This window comes from Salmo salar, chromosome ssa27 (assembly GCF_905237065.1).
Source record: "Salmo salar chromosome ssa27, Ssal_v3.1, whole genome shotgun sequence".
Taxonomy (NCBI): domain Eukaryota; kingdom Metazoa; phylum Chordata; class Actinopteri; order Salmoniformes; family Salmonidae; genus Salmo; species Salmo salar.
The window spans coordinates 10266825-10285445 of NC_059468.1; the positions used below are offsets into that span (position 1 = coordinate 10266825).

Genomic DNA, 18621 nt, shown 5'->3' on the forward strand with positions numbered 1-18621 from the left:
AAAAAAAAGGTTCTTTTTTTTCAGTACCGTTCCCTGAACTAAAACTAAGCCATTCGTGTCACAATCACCTGCATTAGGTCAACAAGGATAAAAGGCCTGAATGAAGAGGGATTGACAGAGTGCTGCAGAGAGGCGTAGTCAAGGCAACAGACGAGGACCTAAAGTGGACTCAGGAGGACGATAAATGTCTCGACTGCAGTCAAGAATTTGGCGGGGCAATGTAGTACGACAGGTTTGGCTGAATAAGCCACCTTATTTAAGTCCGTACATTTTTTTTGGGGGGGGGGATCTGCAGTCAACATACATCATCCAGCCCACATGTTGTGAACAAAACACTCACCAAACCATGAATGCATCTACTTTAAAGATACTGACGACAACGAGCAGTATTCTTTGCATGACAGTTCCTCTTCGCTTATTACATCTCATTGTTTCACATCAATAACCCTCTAGTTTCTCTAGCACTTTGGGTAACTACACTTGTCTAGATAGGGTTGCTGTCGAAGCATGTGATAAACGTAACCGAACAGACAGTTCTCCGTGTAATAATGAGAATAATTTCAGTTTTATTATTAAGCTCGACCTAATAACCGCAAGGGCCGAAGCAAAAACATTGTCGATATACATGTCACAATCAAATTCACAGACGGATCACTACGCCGGCTGAACGTCACACATAACAGCCTCAAATCATATTTAGAAATCCATCATACTTTAATAAACACCAGAATACAAAAATTAATGTTGACAGGACGAACCGGAACGAAAAGGTTCCAAATGAAAAACACCCACACAGTCAAGATGGTGATACAGAAGACATTGTTATATTCTTAGCAGCTTGTAGAGTGAGAGACACAAACATCTTGGAATATAGGAGCATTTTAATATTATTCATATTCTCCAGGTCACCGTCCTGTCAATATTGTACACAACAACAAAAAATTTAAAAACACTGTATAATTTACCAGAAAACATGAATACCTTGTTATACCAGCAGCTGGGCAGAACAGATGCACTAACGTAACCACATCAATTAGTAATGCATGTTGCAAGTATGTTGGATTTATTTATACTTTGTACACAAGGGACACGGGGAATAACGCATGTGGCGAAACTGTGAATTTAAGGCTTTGTTTGGTTGTCTTGAGATTAGAGTCGGATGAGAATTGTAGGATGTCGTGACCCATTTATGCTTTTTAAAACCACCGCCACCATCACCGCCTTTAGACAGGGCGGGTAATTGCATGCCAGAAACAGCGCTTTTTATTCTGACATGGTCCTTAGAAGCTGTAGCGCCACTTCCCACAGAGTGAAATTGGTGCTTGTTTACTTCTAAAAACAGCGAATCAAAGGTTTTAAACCTCTGTAGAGAAAGAGATTGCCTCTCTGTTCATCTTAATAACAAGATGGAGAGTGATGGAGTCACAGGAGCCCAACGAGGAACAATCACCCCCCCCCGCTAATGGGAGGCATCAAACTCAAAGTGTGTGTCGGGTCAGGGAAATAGTGTGTGTGAGAGAGAATTCTATGAGTGAAACAGATCTGCATGGGTGTGTGATTATATGCTCTCTTGTGAGAGTTAATCCGTGGAAGGGAGCGAGAGACTGTGTGGAAAAGATGGTCAGAGCAGATTGGAGATCAAGGCCCTCGATAATATACACCTCTACATACCATGCCTTGACACACATTATAATTACATTAAGGTCATTTGTAGTCATTGGTTATTTTCCAACCATTTCCCATGAGAGTAGTGTGTGATACTTACCATTACCCACACTGCACTTATAAATATCATCTCTTAAGGGAGTATTGAAGATAAACACACCTACTTCATTAAATGGATATCTTACATCAAGATATACACAACCAACACCTCACATAAGAACACTTATTTTTCTTAATTCGAAAAAAATGGATATCCATTCGCACAAAACATCATAAGGAAAACAGTTCATTTGAACACAGTGGTGATGATCTGATAATGCGATAGGAATCTGTGATTAGAGGTCGACCGATTAATCGGCATGGCCGATTTCAAGTTTTCATAACAAAATCGGTAATCGGCCTTTTTTGACGCCGATTATGGCCGATTACATTGCAATCCACAAGGAGACTGCGTGGCAGCCTGACTACCTGTACATGAGTGCAGCGTCAAAAGGACCTTGTGGCTGCAAGGAGCAAAGGTAAGTTGCTAGCTAGCATTAAACTTATCTTATAAAAAAACAATCAATCAATCTTCACATAATCTCTAGTTAACTACACATGGTTGATGATATTACTAGGTTAACTAGCTTGTCCTGCGTTGCATATAATCAATGCGGTGCCTGTTCATTTATTATCGTATCACAGCCTACTTCAATTTCACCAAACGGGCGATGATTTAACAAATGCGCATTCACGAAAAATGTACCTAACCATAAACATCAATGCCTTTCTTAAAATCAATACACAGAAGTATATATTTTTTAAACCTGCATATTTAGTTAATAGAAATTCATGTTAGCAGGCAATATTAACTAGGGAAATTGTGTCACTTCTCTTGCGTTCAGTGCAAGCAGAGTCAGGGTATGTGCAGCAGTTTGGGCCGCCTGGCTCGTTGCGAACTGTAAACTAATTTGCCAGAATTTTACATAATTATGACATAACATTGAAGGTTGTGCAATGTAACAGAAATATTTAGACTTAGGGTTGCCACCTGTTCGATAAAATACGGAACGGTTCCATATTTACTGAAAGATTAAAGTTTCTCTCTCGAAATGATAGTTTCCAGATTTGACCATATTAATGACCAAAGGCTCGTATTTCTGTGTTTATTATATATATATATAATTAAGTGTATGATTTAATATTTGATAGAGCAGTCTGACTGAACGGTGGTAGGCAGCAGCAGGCTCGTAAGCGTTCCTTCAAACAGCACTTTACTGCGTTTGCCAGCAGCTCTTAGCAATGCTTGACACACAGCGCCGTTTATGACTTCAAGCCTATCAACTCCCGAAGATTAGGCTGGCAATACTAAAGTGCCTATAAGAACATCCAATTGTCAAAGGTATACGAAATACAAATGGTATAGAGAAATAGTCGACGCATCATAATTCCTATAATAACTACAACCTAAAACTTCTTAACTGGGAATATTGAACCATCAGCTTTCATATGTTCTCAGCAAGGAACTTAAACATTAGCTTTTTTTACATGGAACATATTGCACTTCTACTTTCTTCTACAACACTGTGTTTTTGCATTATGCAACCAAATTGAACATGTTTCATTATTTATTTGAGACTAAACAGATTTTATTAAGTAAAAATAAAAGTGCTCATTGTTCATTCAGTATTGATGTAATTGTCATTATTAAATATATTTTAAAAAAAAACATGAATAAAAAAATATATATATAAAAAAATAAAATAAAAATTTGAAAAAAAATAAAATAAACGTCTGATTAATCGGTATTGGCTTTTTTTTGGTCCTCCAATAAATCGGTATCGCCGTTGAAAAATCATAATCAGTCGACCTCTATCTGTGATAAGAAAAAGCAAAGGAAGGGGAGTGGGTCACAATATTTACAGAGCAACGGCCCGGACACCAATACCCAATCAAGTTTCCATCTGGCACAGGAGACCACGCCAAAGGCCCTTTGAGCCAGTCCGGCTTCATTCCGGCTCCGCCAGTGTAATATTCATGTCCATGCGGGTCCCCGTGCTAAGCAGTTTCCTATCACCGTCCCACAACCCCTTCATCAGTGAGGTTACTGTGCATGAAATGACTGATGAATGACTCAGAGATAGGCTTAGCCATCCATATGTATGACATTATGCAAAACAACTCCTGCATAACATTGGGCTATTGCGCGGTGAATCAGCATGTGGGATATACACAACTCGAATCTGTACAATCACACTACACACACACACACACTAGTCAGCACACACACTCGGCCGCTACTTTAAAGTGAACGGCGCCAATCCGACAGAGGAACATACTGCGGGTGGGGTTAGCCTTAACCTCGTACCAAGTCTGGCAGCGAGTCAAATTCGGTCAACTCAGCCAGAAGTAATGGGCCTCGCACATGGTCAGAAATATCCCCGCACACAGTCACAGGCGTATTTTGTGTGTTACTGCCCCCTTAGCAGGCCCGGCAGAGATTTGTCCATTAACATACAGCAAAAACAACTCAACTAAGCATTTCGCTCTGCAAAAATAATGATAATACTGAATTTTGAAGTAGATGATCGATCGTTGACGGTCGACAACAAGGCAGACGGTCGACCTCCTAACTCCTACTGTGTTCGGGAGCGAAACTTCGCTATTTCAGCCGTATGTGCGGCTTGTCTTATTAATGCTTGGGCTTAACTGCATTAAAAAAATAAGAAGAAGAATCGCAAAAGCACTCAATACCAGCCGGAAATCAACCTCTCTCGCTCTATACCTCTACATAAGATAATGCGCAACACTTGTATGCTTCTTCTACTCCTGAATTAAACAAGTGGGCTAGGAACAGCTTGTTCTGGTAAAAACAAAAAAAACAAACAAGGGAAATATTCCGCCTCCGGTCCCTCGAGGATCAGCGGCGAAACATTTCTTAACCATTAAATAGACGGCACATTTATTGACTTGCCGGGGAAATGGAGTACGCTTCCTTTTTTTAATTGGTCAAACTGACAGGCCGAGCAGGAGTTTCAGTTAGAGCTGGGTGTGCATGCCGGTCTGTCTTACACTATCGCTAGGCAGACTAGACGTGGCTCCGATCATTCCAGGAGCTGGTTGGTCCCTCAGCGTGGAAGGCTAGTACAGCCTGGCACGGGGCCCAATGCCCTGTGATGGTTCCAGCTGACGCGCTGCCCTTCACTTAGCAGTGACGTTCCACCAACATGAACAGCCAACAGACAGTTGGAAAAACAAAAACAGATGTTGTCGCACCATTTCTCTCATCCAAACCCCAGCTCCAGCTCAGTCTACCATGTCGCTGGCCTCCCATATATAAAATAAAATAAAATAAATGGGGGGGAAAAAACTAAAAGGAGGAAGGAAATGGAAATTGGAAACTAAGTTGGTGGGACTAACTCTGCCTGAGTCATTATGAGTCATTAACACCAAAATGTGATTCAACAAGGCCTGAAGGCCCAAACATCTTGATAATACAAAAGACCATTTACGTAACACTGTGCTATGGAACGCCTGTGATGATGCACATTAAGACAACAAGTTGCAGCTTTGTTCCTTGTCCTCCACACCGCGGTCCGCTGGAGGACGTCTTCAAGCAGTAGCCGTGGTTATAGAACGAGCGTGACCGTCTATGAACACATCTAAAAGTTTTACCATGACGACGACATTGAACGATGCGTTTCCTTACCAAGAAAAAGTCTTAGTGTTTACAGTCCTGTGGATTAGTTGGCTACTGACGCAGTCACGTGGTCATTCTTCACGTTTCACTTGCTAAGCTGAAATGGAGCAGTAAGCAGCATTGAAGATGAGTTACATTGTTACAATTTATTTTGGTAGACTGACTGACTTAACGAGATGTCTAGTCACTGACCAGCGCACTCAAGTTATCATTCTGCTTGTTCATCAGTTACAGTTCAGTTTCAACGCCTTGTTTTGTTTCTGTAGTGATATTCTTTTGTAAAATGACCATAAGCGTAGCATGTCTATTTAGTATGCAGGGGGAGGGGTGGTTGTTGGCGGTATCGTTCCAGACAGGTGGTTGGTGGTGGACTCTCCCTCCTGGACCCTGTTGGGTGACCGCCCCTCTCTAGACGTAGATGGCAGTCCGGGAGATGACCGACCCGTCCCGCTGTGACTCCATGTCGTCGTCCAGGTACATGCTGACCCCTCCCATCTCCTCGTTGTGCCGGTGGATGTGATAGGCTGGCGCCATGCCCACGCTGAAGCTGTCGTAGCGCTCCTCTTCCTCCTCCAGGCTGTCGTCGAGGGCGTCAAATTTCCTGCGCTCCGCCTCGTCCATCTCGCTGCTCAGCAGGATGTCGTGGGCGGTGGGAGTGGAGCCTGGCGGGCCGTGGAAGTCGTTGGCATTCTCCGCCAGCGCTCCGGGGTCGCTCTCGCGGTACGTATAGATGGGCCCGTTGATGTTGGCCCCCGTGCCTTCGTTCTTGTTGCCAGCTCCGGCGAAGAGGCGGGCTTTGTTCCCGTAGGCGCCAGGCTCCCCATTGCCGGGGTAACCGCGCCGTTGCCGGCGACTGCGGGTCACCAGGACAGCAATCAGCGAGCTGACCAGCAGCAGGGCCAGCAGGCTGCCGATGATAGCCCCCGCCACCACACCCGCGTTGGACGGGTCCACTATGGCCTCTGAAAAGGGGGGAGGAGAGGAGCAAAAGGTAGAGGGAGAGACAAAAAAAAATGGGGGGAGGAAAGAGGGGGTTGGTCGGTTTTTAAACGGGCCTCTTTCCATACGAGTAGTGTTGTTGTTCTGGTGCTCTCCTGGTGAGATGCTGTCAGTGAGGTGGTGGTGTCTCGATCAGTGTTGTAGGGATTTGACTGGGATTGATTCCTCCCCTTTAGTTGCAGTTATTTGTTGTTTTTTTTGCAGCCCCCCGTTGCCCATTTCTACGGTCTTAGTACGGTTGGTGTGAGCCAAGTTTGAGCCGGTCCACTCTTGTTTCGGTAGAGAAACAAAAATGAGGAACACATTTTGTGACCCACGATGGGACGAATCACGGGTCTGAGATTTTGACCGAGGCGCGTACATCGGGCACAACAACGCAGAGATGAGAGACAGGGAAAGAGACAGGAAAAGGGAAGTGAAAGGGCACTATAGAAGTGGTAATGACTAGCACACTGTGGTCATGCATGATGGAATTGAAAAATGGAACACGTCGACATACTGCTCTGTCCCCCCCCCAAATCGATCAGTTAGTTTAACCCCGGGCTATGAGCGCTCCCCCACTGTAAACCAAAAACCAGTCCAATGGAGGAACTAAACTCAGAGCCACACGAGGTTATAAGAGGCAGAAACCCGCCTGCAGTTTGATCCATTCCAAAAACCAGACCCCATACAGGGCAGCTTGGAATGTCCTGCCAAGACAGAGGGCCAGGGAGATGCAAGGCCCTGATGTCTAGGGAGGTGAAAACATCAAAGCCACAGCACAGGGAGAAACAGGACAGGGGTAGTTGGGAGTCAGGACTAAATCAACCAGAAAGGGGTAATAAAAGTCAAAAATGATCACAGCGAGCTTATATCACTGTCACTCATAGAGATTAGGGGGAAGGAGCACAACAGCCGACCTGAACCATCTTTTCCAGTGAATCACAACTTAGCGAACAGGAAGAGATTGTCAGAACAGGAAAAAGGCAGGGAAAATAACATGGATCTGGAATGGATGTTGAAGATAATGAGTACGATTTCAGGTTCTTGCTGTACAGTACAGGTAAAGTACCCATATGTATAGAACTGTAAATATCCAATAATATTTATAAGGTTGACGTACTCAAGGCACTTAACGTGTTGAGAGGGAATGTAAGGAGTTGGGCTGCCAGTGCGAACTCTGTCAGTGGGGGTAAGAGCACCTTCTCAACCTCTGCATGCACGTTCACCTCAAATCTTCCGTCCCGTCTCCCCCTCCCCTGAAAATCTCCAGTGTTTCCATGACAATCTCAATCATTTCAATTTCAAGTAGTCTAGTCTGAAGCGACCGAGGCCTTTCTTCAAATCACCCTAAATCCCTCCTTCTCTTTCCGTTTTGGATGCAGACAAAAACGATCACACACACACACACGTCTTTTTTTACTCAGTTCTCTACAGACCATTTAATCCCCCTCTCTCTCTCCTGAGACGCGGAAGTTTCTAAACAATTTATTTCGGAGAACGCCGGGCAGATGTGCTTAAACTAACACACAGAGCTCTCCCTCACACACACACACACACACACACACAGCTCTCCCACACAACACACACACACACACACACACACACAACTTAACTGCGGTGCTCGCTCATCCCCCTAGAGGTGAGAAACGCTAGGAGGCATCCCTCACCTCGGTGACATCCCCACCCTTAAGTCACTCTGCTTCCTCATTCACCACCGCCTTCTTCCCAGCTGCAGTCTCTATGCAGCAGTAATACCATATTCACACAGTCGGCAAGCACTCTTAAGTGGCCTTGCTGGCTGCTGTGAGGATGTGTCGACAGCACACAACAAGGCGGGGGTGGACTAGCGTAGCGCCGAGGGCGCCCCTCCCCGTCTGACACACCACCACAACAACGTAGGCTAGGAGTTAATGAAAAGAAACGACTGCATTGCATGATCGTAAAATAAAAATACATCCCGGAAAGCAGATGGGTGAATCTGGATCGGGTATTGATTTTCAGTGTCGGTGTCTGGCGGTATGTGGCTAGATGTAAACAGACCGCATTTCATAGCTGCAAAAGGATAAACATCTTGTTAATGGCTATACTCTGCATACTGGATAACAGAAACTTTGAGAGGTCACTCAACAAATATTATTGGGTTACCGTCTAAACACGTCTGATGGTTTAGCTTACGACACATTATTTACACGCCAACGCTACAGTACACGAGGCACACAATAGACACATTTGTTAGCGCCCGCTTGTCTTAAGACTCAATAGATTGGTAACACAAATTTCTATTCTTAGATAAAGGACTCGGATTCTCAATCAGTTCTGCGACTACTGTACCAAGACTGCATTATACACAGACACATGTATTTCGAGACCAATTTTAAAAGTTGGACAAATCCTGCTGCGATGATTGAATCCAGACCTTGGCTGTTGATAGAGATCAACAAACCGACACACGGTGAATAGCAATGCTGCAATCTACCTCAAAATGAGTTATTCTGTGTTTCCATGAGTCATTCATGAGGGGAAGCTGAAGGGACAGAGAACAGGAAAGAGAGAGAGAAGTGTGTGGTTCCAGCTTCATTCTTCCAGAACAGAGCGAGGAGGCCCAAAAGCTAGGGTAGACGGGGGAAAAGCAATCCTAGTACTAGTCCTGAAGGATTCAGGGCACTCGGTCTTGCATTGACTACCCATTGATTAATGATGGGGGATTATTGAGCCAGATAGTGATCTGATGTGCCATAGAGCTAACCCTCTGGCTAATTGAAAGGTAGCTTCATGACCCTGGAGGATTACAGAGCTATGCTCCTGCCTGAGGCTATGCAGATAGTGCAGCCTGTTTCTGCTGGGTCAGGCCAGAGGGCAGTTGCATTTACAAGCCTGAGAAAATGAGGGAAATGACAAAGCGCCAGGCACAAAATGGCAGGGTGCGAGCGGTTAATGCAACGGCAAAGCGTTCGGGCTTAGACTTTATCATTCAAATTGAAATGCAGCCGCTCACAGGCAAGGCAATCATTGCCCTTTGCTTGGGTCTGTTAGATGCCTGGCAGTGGAATGACAAATCAGGCATATCATTCCGTCGCTCTTTGACGTCAAACGGCTAAGGCAGAGCGGGATTGGAATTGGGGGGGGGTCTCCTGAGAAAGTATGGCTCCTACTGCAGGTAGGATTGGTGGAGAACCTGACCACCAGAATAAAATTGAAAATGTGGCCCAAGTTCAGTGAAGGAGGCACAAGGTGGTTGCTGACATTTGAATGAAAGTCAAACAAATTCTTCCTGACTAGTAAGTAATGAACCACCCATTTCTATCAGAAATATTTAGGAGATAGAGTGCATTCAGAAAGTATTCAGACCCCTTGACCTTTTCCACATTTTGATACATTACAGCCTTATACTAAAATGGATTAAATTAAATGTTTTTTCATCATCAATCTACACAGAATATCCCATAATGACAAACAGCTTTTTAGAAACGTTGGCAAATTTATAAATAAATAAAAAACAGAAATACCTTATTTACACAAATATTCAGAACCGTTGCTATGAGACTCGAAATTGAGCTCAGGTGCATCCTGTCTCCATTGATCATCCTTGAGATGTTTGTACAACTTGATTAGAGTCCACCTGTGGTAAATTCAACTGATTGGACATGATTTGGACAGGCACACACATCTATATAAAAAGGTCCCACAGTGGACAGTGCATGTCAAAGCAAAAACCAAGCCATGAGGTCGAAGGAATTGTCCGTAGACCTCCGAGACAGGATTGTGTTGAGCCACAGATCTGGGGAAGGGTACCAAAACATTTCTGCAGCATTGAAGGTTCCCAAGGACACAGCGTCCTCCATCATTCTTAAATGGAAGAAGTTTGGTATCACCAAGACTCTTCCTAGAGCTGGCTGCCTGGCCAAACTGAGAAAATCGGGGGAAAAGAGCTTTTGTCAGGGAGGTTACCAAGAACTCGATGGACTCTGACAGAGTTTCAGAGTTCCTCTGTGGAGATGGGAGAACCTTCCAGAAAGACAACCACCCCTGCAGCACTCTACCAATTAGGCCTTCATGGTAGAGTGGCCAGACGGAAGCCACTCCTCAGTAAAAGGCACATGACAGCCCGCTTGGTGTTTGAAAAAGGCACCTAAAGACACCGACCATGAGAAACAAGTTTCTCTGGTCTGATGAAACCAAGATTGAACTCTTTGGCCTGAATGCCTAGCGTCCCATCTGGAGAAAACCTGGCACCATCCCTACGGTGAAGCATGATGGAAGCATCATGCTGTGGGGATGTTTTTCAGCGGCAGGGACTGGGAGACTTGTCAGGATCGAGGGAAAGATGAACGGAGCAAAGTACAGAGAGATCCTTGATGAAAACCTGCTCCAGAGCGCTCAGGACCTCAGACTGCGGTGAAGGTTCACGGCCCAACTGGACAATGACCCTAAGTACACAGTCAAGACAATGCAGGAAGTGGAGGAAGTCTCTGAATGTCCCTGAGTGGCCTTGAACCCGATCGAACATCTCTGGAAAGACATGAAAATAGCTGTGTAGCGACGCTCCCCATCCAACCTGACAGAGGTTGAGAAGATCTGCAGAGAAGAACGGGAGAAACTCCCCAAATACAGGGTTTAAATTGACCAACCTTGGACATCAGCACTCCACCAGACTGGGTTAGCATGCAGAGCTTAAAGGGATAGTATGAAATTTTGGCAACTAAGCCTTTTTTTCTACTTACTCAGAGTCATATGAACTGAATGAGCATGTTCTGGTAGACTTCTAGTTATTGCGCTAATGCTAATTAGAGACATAAAAATGGCATCCATGCGTTCATCTGACTCTGGGTAGGTAGGCTCCCTGTGGCTCAGTTGGTAGAGCATGGTGTTTGCAACGCCAGGGTTGTGGGTTCGATTCCCACGGGGGGCCAGTACACAAAAAAAAGTATGTATGAAAATGTATGCATTCACTACTGTAAGTCGCTCTGGATAAGAGCGTCTGCTAAATGACTAAAATGTAAAAAATGTAGAAAAAGGTATTTTCCTCAAAATCTCACGCTGTCCTTTTAAGCTCTGCAAGCTAACCCAGTCTGGTGGTGCTAATGTCCAAGGTCTGTCAATTTTGCTAGTTCTTTGGGGTTAGTTCTTTGTAACACGCCTCTTCAGGCCACGGGCAAGGTTACTGGGTCACATTGGACTAGCACTGCAAACTACCTCCAGTACATCTAGTATCATTGGAGGCAAATGGGCAGATGTTCATGGTAGATATTCTCTAACTTGTTTATTTGTACCTTCCCGCCAGGCTCTCCATTGGGCAGGCTTAACCTCTCTCTGGGCACCACGGGACAGTCTCTGATAAACCACCATGGCCAGGTGCCTGCCTCTCTCCTTATCTCCCTCACAGAGATGAAACCTCACAGTCTGGCAGTTCTCACTACACCCCTTTAACATGGCCTGAGGTGGGAAACAAACATCTGATAAATGGAGATGGTTTAAATCTGCTCAATGGAGATGGATTAAATCAAGATGTGACAATCAATTAAAGAGGAACTTCCAGTGGCCTGCAGCCATTCCAGCCCTGAGGACAAAACCAGAACTAAGGCTACAATACAGTAGGTTACTAGCACCGGGTTTATGTCAGCTGCCATTTCAGTGCCAGCATTTCCTCTCAGCTAGATTAGTTTATTATTCTTTCCCTGTGGAGGAAAGTGTGTGTATGTCCAGAGGATGGCTTGCCTGAGGCAGTAGAGGAAGTAATATGTGTGTGTGTGTACGCGCTGGTCCCTTCAGAAGTGTTCCAGTGTACAGTGAAAATGTACAGAGCCAGCTGGACAGCCCCGAAGGTGGGGGGGGGGGGACTAGAGACAAGGGGTCGCGAACCCCCGCCAGGCCTTTGAAAGTCTAGCAGGAGTCATCTAAGAGTTCTATGGAATTTTCTGTTATTGTTTTTCCCCTCTCTGCCGCTCTCTCTACGCGGACAGATCCAGCTGGCACCTTGTCGACACTAACACGCCATCTCTGGCACGTGCCTGCTGAGCAAGTGTCGAGCGAGAGACCGGCGCATTTTCCTCTCCTGTCAGCAGAACTCAGTTCTGTATTTTACTCAGAGGTCGTGGGTCACGTGACCGAGCACTCCTCTTTAAAATGTAGAGGAGAAACTTCATCTTTTACTTTTGTGCTCGGCACCTCCGTCAACCCTCGTTACAATCACAATCTCAAAGGGGTGTTACGAAAGCCACCCCAGACAAATAGAGCTTGGCGCTTTCATCTGAAGTTAAAGGGAACAGAGAGGGCTTTTAAAATGGTTTCAGGAGTGAAAATTAAGGAAGCTGATTGTGTTTGTACTACAATTGGTTTCATTTAGAAGAAGACAAAAAAATGTCTGGCACCATCGCTTGGGATGAAACTGGAGGTTGGACCAGATTCTCTCAAGTACTTGCAAAGATGTGGTGCTGGTGGGAGTGCCAGCCAACCCTAATACAGTGGTCACAAGGCAACGCTGCTAGCCAGAGCTTACTTCTTCCCCACCTCCCACACGTTTCAGCGCCTACAAAGCAACTTTGAGAACAAAGGGAGACAATTCAAAACCTCTGAAAGGATTCCCACGGATTCTAAATGTAGCTTTCACGTCGTCTTTGGTGAGAACAAGTGCTAACTGCGCTGGCTCCACTGATCCAAAGGCAGAACCCGTTTTGACCAGGCAGAATCCAAATGTAACAAAGCATAACTGACATCTTGCAAACCATAACTGACGCCCAAGTCAAGGCTAGCCAATGTAAGGCTGTTTTGTGTTCATTGGATCAATGTGTGAAAGCAAGAGAGTAGAAACCGCAGCATATCTGAATACAGGAAAAATCTGTTGAAAGTGCATGCAGAGGAAGAGCGGACTCTTATTTTGAAGGGGGGGGGGAGAGAGAGATCCAGATCTACACTAAGGATGTTAGTGGGGAGAAAAGAAAACCCGGCAAACTGGCTCACACCAACTGGTTTCCCGCATGAATAGAAGAACCCTTCCAAGAACCCCTAAAAGCCAAACCTTCACCCCCTTTTACCTGCCCAGCAGACGACAGAGTTAGCTGTGAGAGAACGTTGGTCTCTGACAGTGTAAATGATGGACAAGACCACTGTGTAGCTCTGATCCCAGTGTGTGTATGTGTGTGTGCGTCCACAAAATGTCCGCACCTGTGTTCGCTCGTGAGCTGGAATGTGTGCATCAGTGTGTGTACGTAAGACTAAGTAAGAGTACGCAGGCGGATGTCACGTGCTCAGTGGGCTTGACTCACCGATGACCGCCGTGGTGACCTGGTGCTTGCTCACTCCCAGCCGGTTCTTCACCTCGCAGACAAAGGTGGTGTTCACAGCCTCGTCCACCTTTCGCACGATCAGCTTGTTGGCGCTGATCTGTACCGTGTCAGGCATCCGACCGGACATGCTGTGTGTGTGTGTGTGTGTGTGTGTGTGTGTGTGTGTGTGTGGGGGGTGGAGAGAGGGAGCAGGGGTGAGAGAAGGAGGGAGGACAGAGATAAACAACTTGGAAGAAGCACAGCCTTGTGACGAGTTCCTATCTGGTTCCATATTCAAGACCTTAACTGGAGGAGCAGGCTGTAACAATCTAACCGCCGTCTGTCTATCACCGCCAGACGAAATTAAGACCATGTGGATAATCAACAAGAGAAAAACAAATTAAATATGGTTTTTCTTTTCCGTATAACCGATGCAGAGATACTTGTGTCCCCCATTAAGAGACGAAGGCAAGCTGCTGGGACCCAGAGGACGGACAATATTGGTGCTCTAGCAGATCAGATTGGAATTGCTAATTGATTGTTTTTGGCTGACTGACTCCTTCTGTTGTCTGGGATAGATCGGGGAGACGCTGTCTAAAGTCGTTCTCCCATCTCAGGGTAAATTAAGACCAAAACGGGAAGGGATACTCCTAAAGTATGGGACAGACATGAGATGGGTAATCCATGAGTCTGGGACCGCAATGGGAGGGATACTCCAAACATCTGGGACTGTCATGGATACTCCAATCCAAAAGCCTGGGACTGCAATTGGGGGGACGGGTGGGGGGTACTCCAAAGATCAGGGGCCAGCTATGGGAAGATTAACTCACGCTGTCCAAGTGACGTTGGTGGGGGCAGGGTTGCCAGTGGCCTGGCAGGTCAGGACAGCGTCGGTCCGGCCAATGTACCAGTTGTTATCATAGCCCACTATGGACACAGTCGGGGGATCTGAGAAAGAAGGGGAAAGGAACAGAGAGAGTAGAGAGAAAGAGAGAGTAGAGTAGAGAGAGGTGTTACTGTGAATTGGAGCGACCAAGTGAACACTGATTGCCTACTGGGGTGCAGGAGTGGGAGAAGCTTCAACACAGAGGTTCTCACAGCGAGAGTTGACCTATAAAGCATCACTGAAACTGAAAACTACCGCCGGAGGATTGCAGAGATATGACTAGGGACCGATGACTCACGCTAGGTAAAAACAAACACAGGGAAGTCCCAAAATGCTTCAGAAATGGAGGTGGTGAACCACGCTTGTGAGATAACTAACCCAACATTGTCTGAGACCTAATGGAAATATTCTGTGCTTCCTCCCCCCCCCCCCCCACTTCGTTGAATAAGACGGTTATTCAAACATTTGTTATTGGAGTAATGCCTAGGCTTCGGTTCAGAGGATTACAACCTTGTGGTCTGGGTTCGAAACACTTACACTCGACGGACAGCTTCATGGGGAAGATCTGCGGCTTGTCCTGAGTGCGCTGGCTGATCATGCAGGTGACCTCCTTGCCGTTGTCCTCGGGCGTGGGCACCAGTAGGTACTCGCCCATCACTGTCACCGTGCCGTCCAGCCCTTTTTTGGAAGTGGTGTTTTCGGTGCCACCGACTTCTCCCATCCACTTGATGGTGGCTGCTGGCTTGCCGTCGGCCGCCTCACACTTGGCCACGACCACTGGTTTACCGCTTGTGCTGGCTTGGACGATAACAGGAAATGCAGAATTCTTGGGTTTCGCTGAAAGAGAGACGGGTAAGCGAATGCATGAGTGAGTTTGTTGTTGTGCATATACAGGAAGTGTGGTCCCTCCTAGAGTCTAATAAAAAGACAACAGTGCAAGAGGAAGGCAGCAGAGATTCAGCTGGCGAGGGTGAAAAGTGAGGCGATCGATGTGGAGGCTTAACAAGGTGGGTGCATTGGAACTGATGCGTTTCGTGACACCGCATTCATTTGAGGACACTATTAGTCATAGCACCGGTGCCCTCTCTTAGCCGAGAGCAATTAGGGCGCAGACTGAAAGAAAACAAAAACACCAGCTGCTCACCAAGTATGACCAGATTGGTGGTGCCTTGCTCATTGCCGCTGGGGTAAGTGGCATACTCGCAGGTGTAACGCCCGGCGTCGGCCATCTTGAGGCTGGTGATGGTAATGGAGGGGTTTGTCAAGGTGCCTTGGATGAAGCGGACACGCCCGTTGAAGGGAGATTCGGGGAAGCTCTCGCCGTATGTGGGGTGAAAGACGGCAATGTTGTCCCTCTGGCCTTCCGTGGGCTCCCATATCCACGACACCTGCGTCCAACAGGAATGACAAGGAATTAAGAGGGTTGCAGGATGGCAGTCTGTGCACATACAGTCTTATCCACATGTCCAGTCGATTTCATGAAATAGCATAAAGAACACCCACACTAACAGAATGTCAATGCAGCGACGGTCGACCACAACGGTTGCCACATTAAAACTCCGGAGAACATCTTTACAGTACTGTCCTTCCTTTTCAAAGAAATCGGAGGGCAATATTTATCGTTCCCTGCGTCAAGGCTGACGTGCACAGCAGGCTCTCTCATCGCGTGTTATCTGGTTACCTGTGTGAGCTTGGTGTTTCCTCCGTCGACAAACTGACAGCGCAGGTCGACCGACTCGGTGGGGTACGCCTCCACCTCTGGCACCACCTTCACCCGCTGACACGAAGCAGCTGTGGATGGAGAGAGAAAGAGCGAGTGAGAAACAAACACATATCAGCCTCTCAGATTCTGCCTGTGGCTCATGCGTACAGAACCCCCTCTATAACCCCTACGAGTCATACTAATGCTGAGTGTAGTGATTGAGAAGTGCTCTGCCATTGAACCAGAATTCTCCCCTGCTGTCAAAAGCAGCAAATCAGCCTTCTCACATCCCCTCCTCCCCAAAACGACATATTAAATCACTGGGATCAAAATAAACCATCTAGTTTAAGGACATTATTCGGTGGGTAAAGCTCTCTCAGCCGCAGGTGTAACTACCAAATGGGCCATAATGCTGAAAGAGAAAGAAGCACTTATCACAACAGAATGAGCCTATTATTTACAAGTATCGAAATGGAAGGCTCCGACTCATCCCTCCCATCCTGTCTATGATTTCCAGTAAACTAATTTCCTTGTATGCCAGCGTTTCAGATAAACGAGATATGACTATAGTGAAACTTAAAAAAGGTACATTCAGAGGTGACGCTGCATGCAGGAAGTAAACACAAAGCAGGTCAATTTCCGCAACAACTAAGAGCGTTGAAGTGCGAGCCTAAACTTCTCCGCCGTTTTGGTCCCGTAGCAGCGTGGAGCGCCCCCCGTGCACATGCGCGGACACACCGTGTGACTGTGTGAGAGCAAAGTCTTGCATCTGCGGTGCGGTTTGTTGCGACGTCATCTCGCCGAGTATGCCTTTTAACCATGCTCCGCAGTGCTGTGCATGAAAGATCCGAGGAGCACAGCCTTGAACCGGTGCCTACTGTAGGCTAAATTGACATGAATAAAAGGCGACAGATTAAGATCTCTTACGTCTTTCGTTCAAAGCACTTCAGTGTGAGCTTTGAGCTGGCAAGCACAGAAGGAGGAGTTCCTTTGAAAAACAATGACTTCCAGCATCAACAGAAAACAGGTATTAGATCCGAGTGAGCGCACCGTCGAGAAATCAGCTCGACGGTATCACAAAGGAGAGCTGTGCTTCAGCTCAATACGGGCTGACATAGACATATGTTGGAGAACAGCAGAGGAAAACCTACAAAATTATGCTGCACATTAACCATAATATCATGGATTTTTTTTTCTTCCCCCCATTCTATAGTCATGTGACACTCTTATCAAGGCTACTCCTTTCATGTAGACATTTTTAATCAAAAAAAGATTCCTTCATCAGTCAGGAATCATTAGGGATCATTAGCATCACTAAGCAAACGGGAGTGAGCAATTGTCACAGGGCTCATTATAATACACGCAGAGCCAACCTCAATATGCATCTTCCGGCTTGTAAGCAGCAGTGAACGGGGGAGAAAACATAATTAACACCTCAGCCATAAAAATCTGTGGCAATTACACATTTCAATGCATATACTTTTCCCCTGCTGCCTGGTTGGCCAAAACGCTGACCTCGTACCTACAGTGTTTTTGATTTGTTTCCCCAACTTCATCGACAGCAGTTTTGGGCCACAGTGAATGTGGGAGTCTGGGTCGTTTAAAAAGTGGGGTCGGTTCCTGTACGCGGAGCACCCTTGATAAACACTCCCGAACTATCTAAATCAAATCCAATTTTACTCGTCACACGCTTCGTCAACAACAGGTGTAGACTAACAGTGAAATGCTTACTTGCGGGTCCTTCCCAACAATGCAGGATTGGTCAGCAGCACGTAAAAACGGCTGCTTTCCACTGCAGCGGGTAGTCAAGCGCAAAGGTGTAATTACCGATATTTCTGCCTGAATTATGTAAAAGAGGCAAGTAACGGGATAAGGGGGGAGAAGGTACACAAGCGCCGTCTCATTTCAGGCTGGATTGGAGACAGAAGAACAGGTACAGGTGCTGGCCGAGTTGTGAGACAGCCAAAATGAAGAGAGAGAGAGAATGAGGGAGGGAAAGAAAGCGAGAGAGAAGGAGAGGGGAAGATGGGGAGGGAGAGAGATGGGGAGTACAAAGAGACAGAAAGCGAGGGTAGAGACACACACACACACACACACACACACACACACACAGAGAGGGGGGAAAGAGAAGGAGAGAGAGAGAGAGAGCCAAGGCCCGCAGAGGCAGTACTAGAGGAGGGTGGAGAGCACAGGAACAGAGAAACTACAGAGGGAGCTGATAGAATTGTATGTGGGCACTCTGTTCTTTCTTTACACCAAAATAGAAAGAGAAAGCAGGAAAGAGAATAGAGTGCTGCTGTGTACTTCAGCCCAGAATGTGTCCAGAAAGCAAAGGCACTTTTCCCACCCGCCACTCTTTATGTGACCCCTGCAATGAGCGTTGGCGCAGTGATGACATCGCTGCCATATTAAAGCGGACCTCCGGTGTGCCGGCCCATTCGTCTCC

General features: G+C 46.4%; 1 protein-coding gene and 1 non-coding gene across 2 annotated transcripts in view; one reads left to right on the forward strand and one right to left on the reverse strand.

Annotated features, from left to right (window-relative positions):
• Positions 1 to 695: 695 nt before the first annotated feature.
• LOC106588412 (poliovirus receptor) overlaps positions 696 to 18621 on the reverse strand; it is a 47114-nt gene continuing 29188 nt past the window's right edge. The window contains exons 2-7 of the mRNA XM_014177359.2: positions 16155 to 16264; positions 15618 to 15861; positions 15011 to 15310; positions 14418 to 14535; positions 13588 to 13736; positions 696 to 6306 (exon numbers count right to left, since the gene is read on the reverse strand). Coding sequence (XP_014032834.1) covers positions 5753 to 6306; positions 13588 to 13736; positions 14418 to 14535; positions 15011 to 15310; positions 15618 to 15861; positions 16155 to 16264 — 1475 coding nt within the window. The 3' untranslated portion in view covers positions 696 to 5752. The remainder of the gene's footprint in view (positions 6307 to 13587; positions 13737 to 14417; positions 14536 to 15010; positions 15311 to 15617; positions 15862 to 16154; positions 16265 to 18621) is intronic.
• On the forward strand, positions 11160 to 11235 carry trnaa-ugc (transfer RNA alanine (anticodon UGC)). Its single transcript has one exon. It is a non-coding gene; the product is annotated as a tRNA-Ala (tRNA).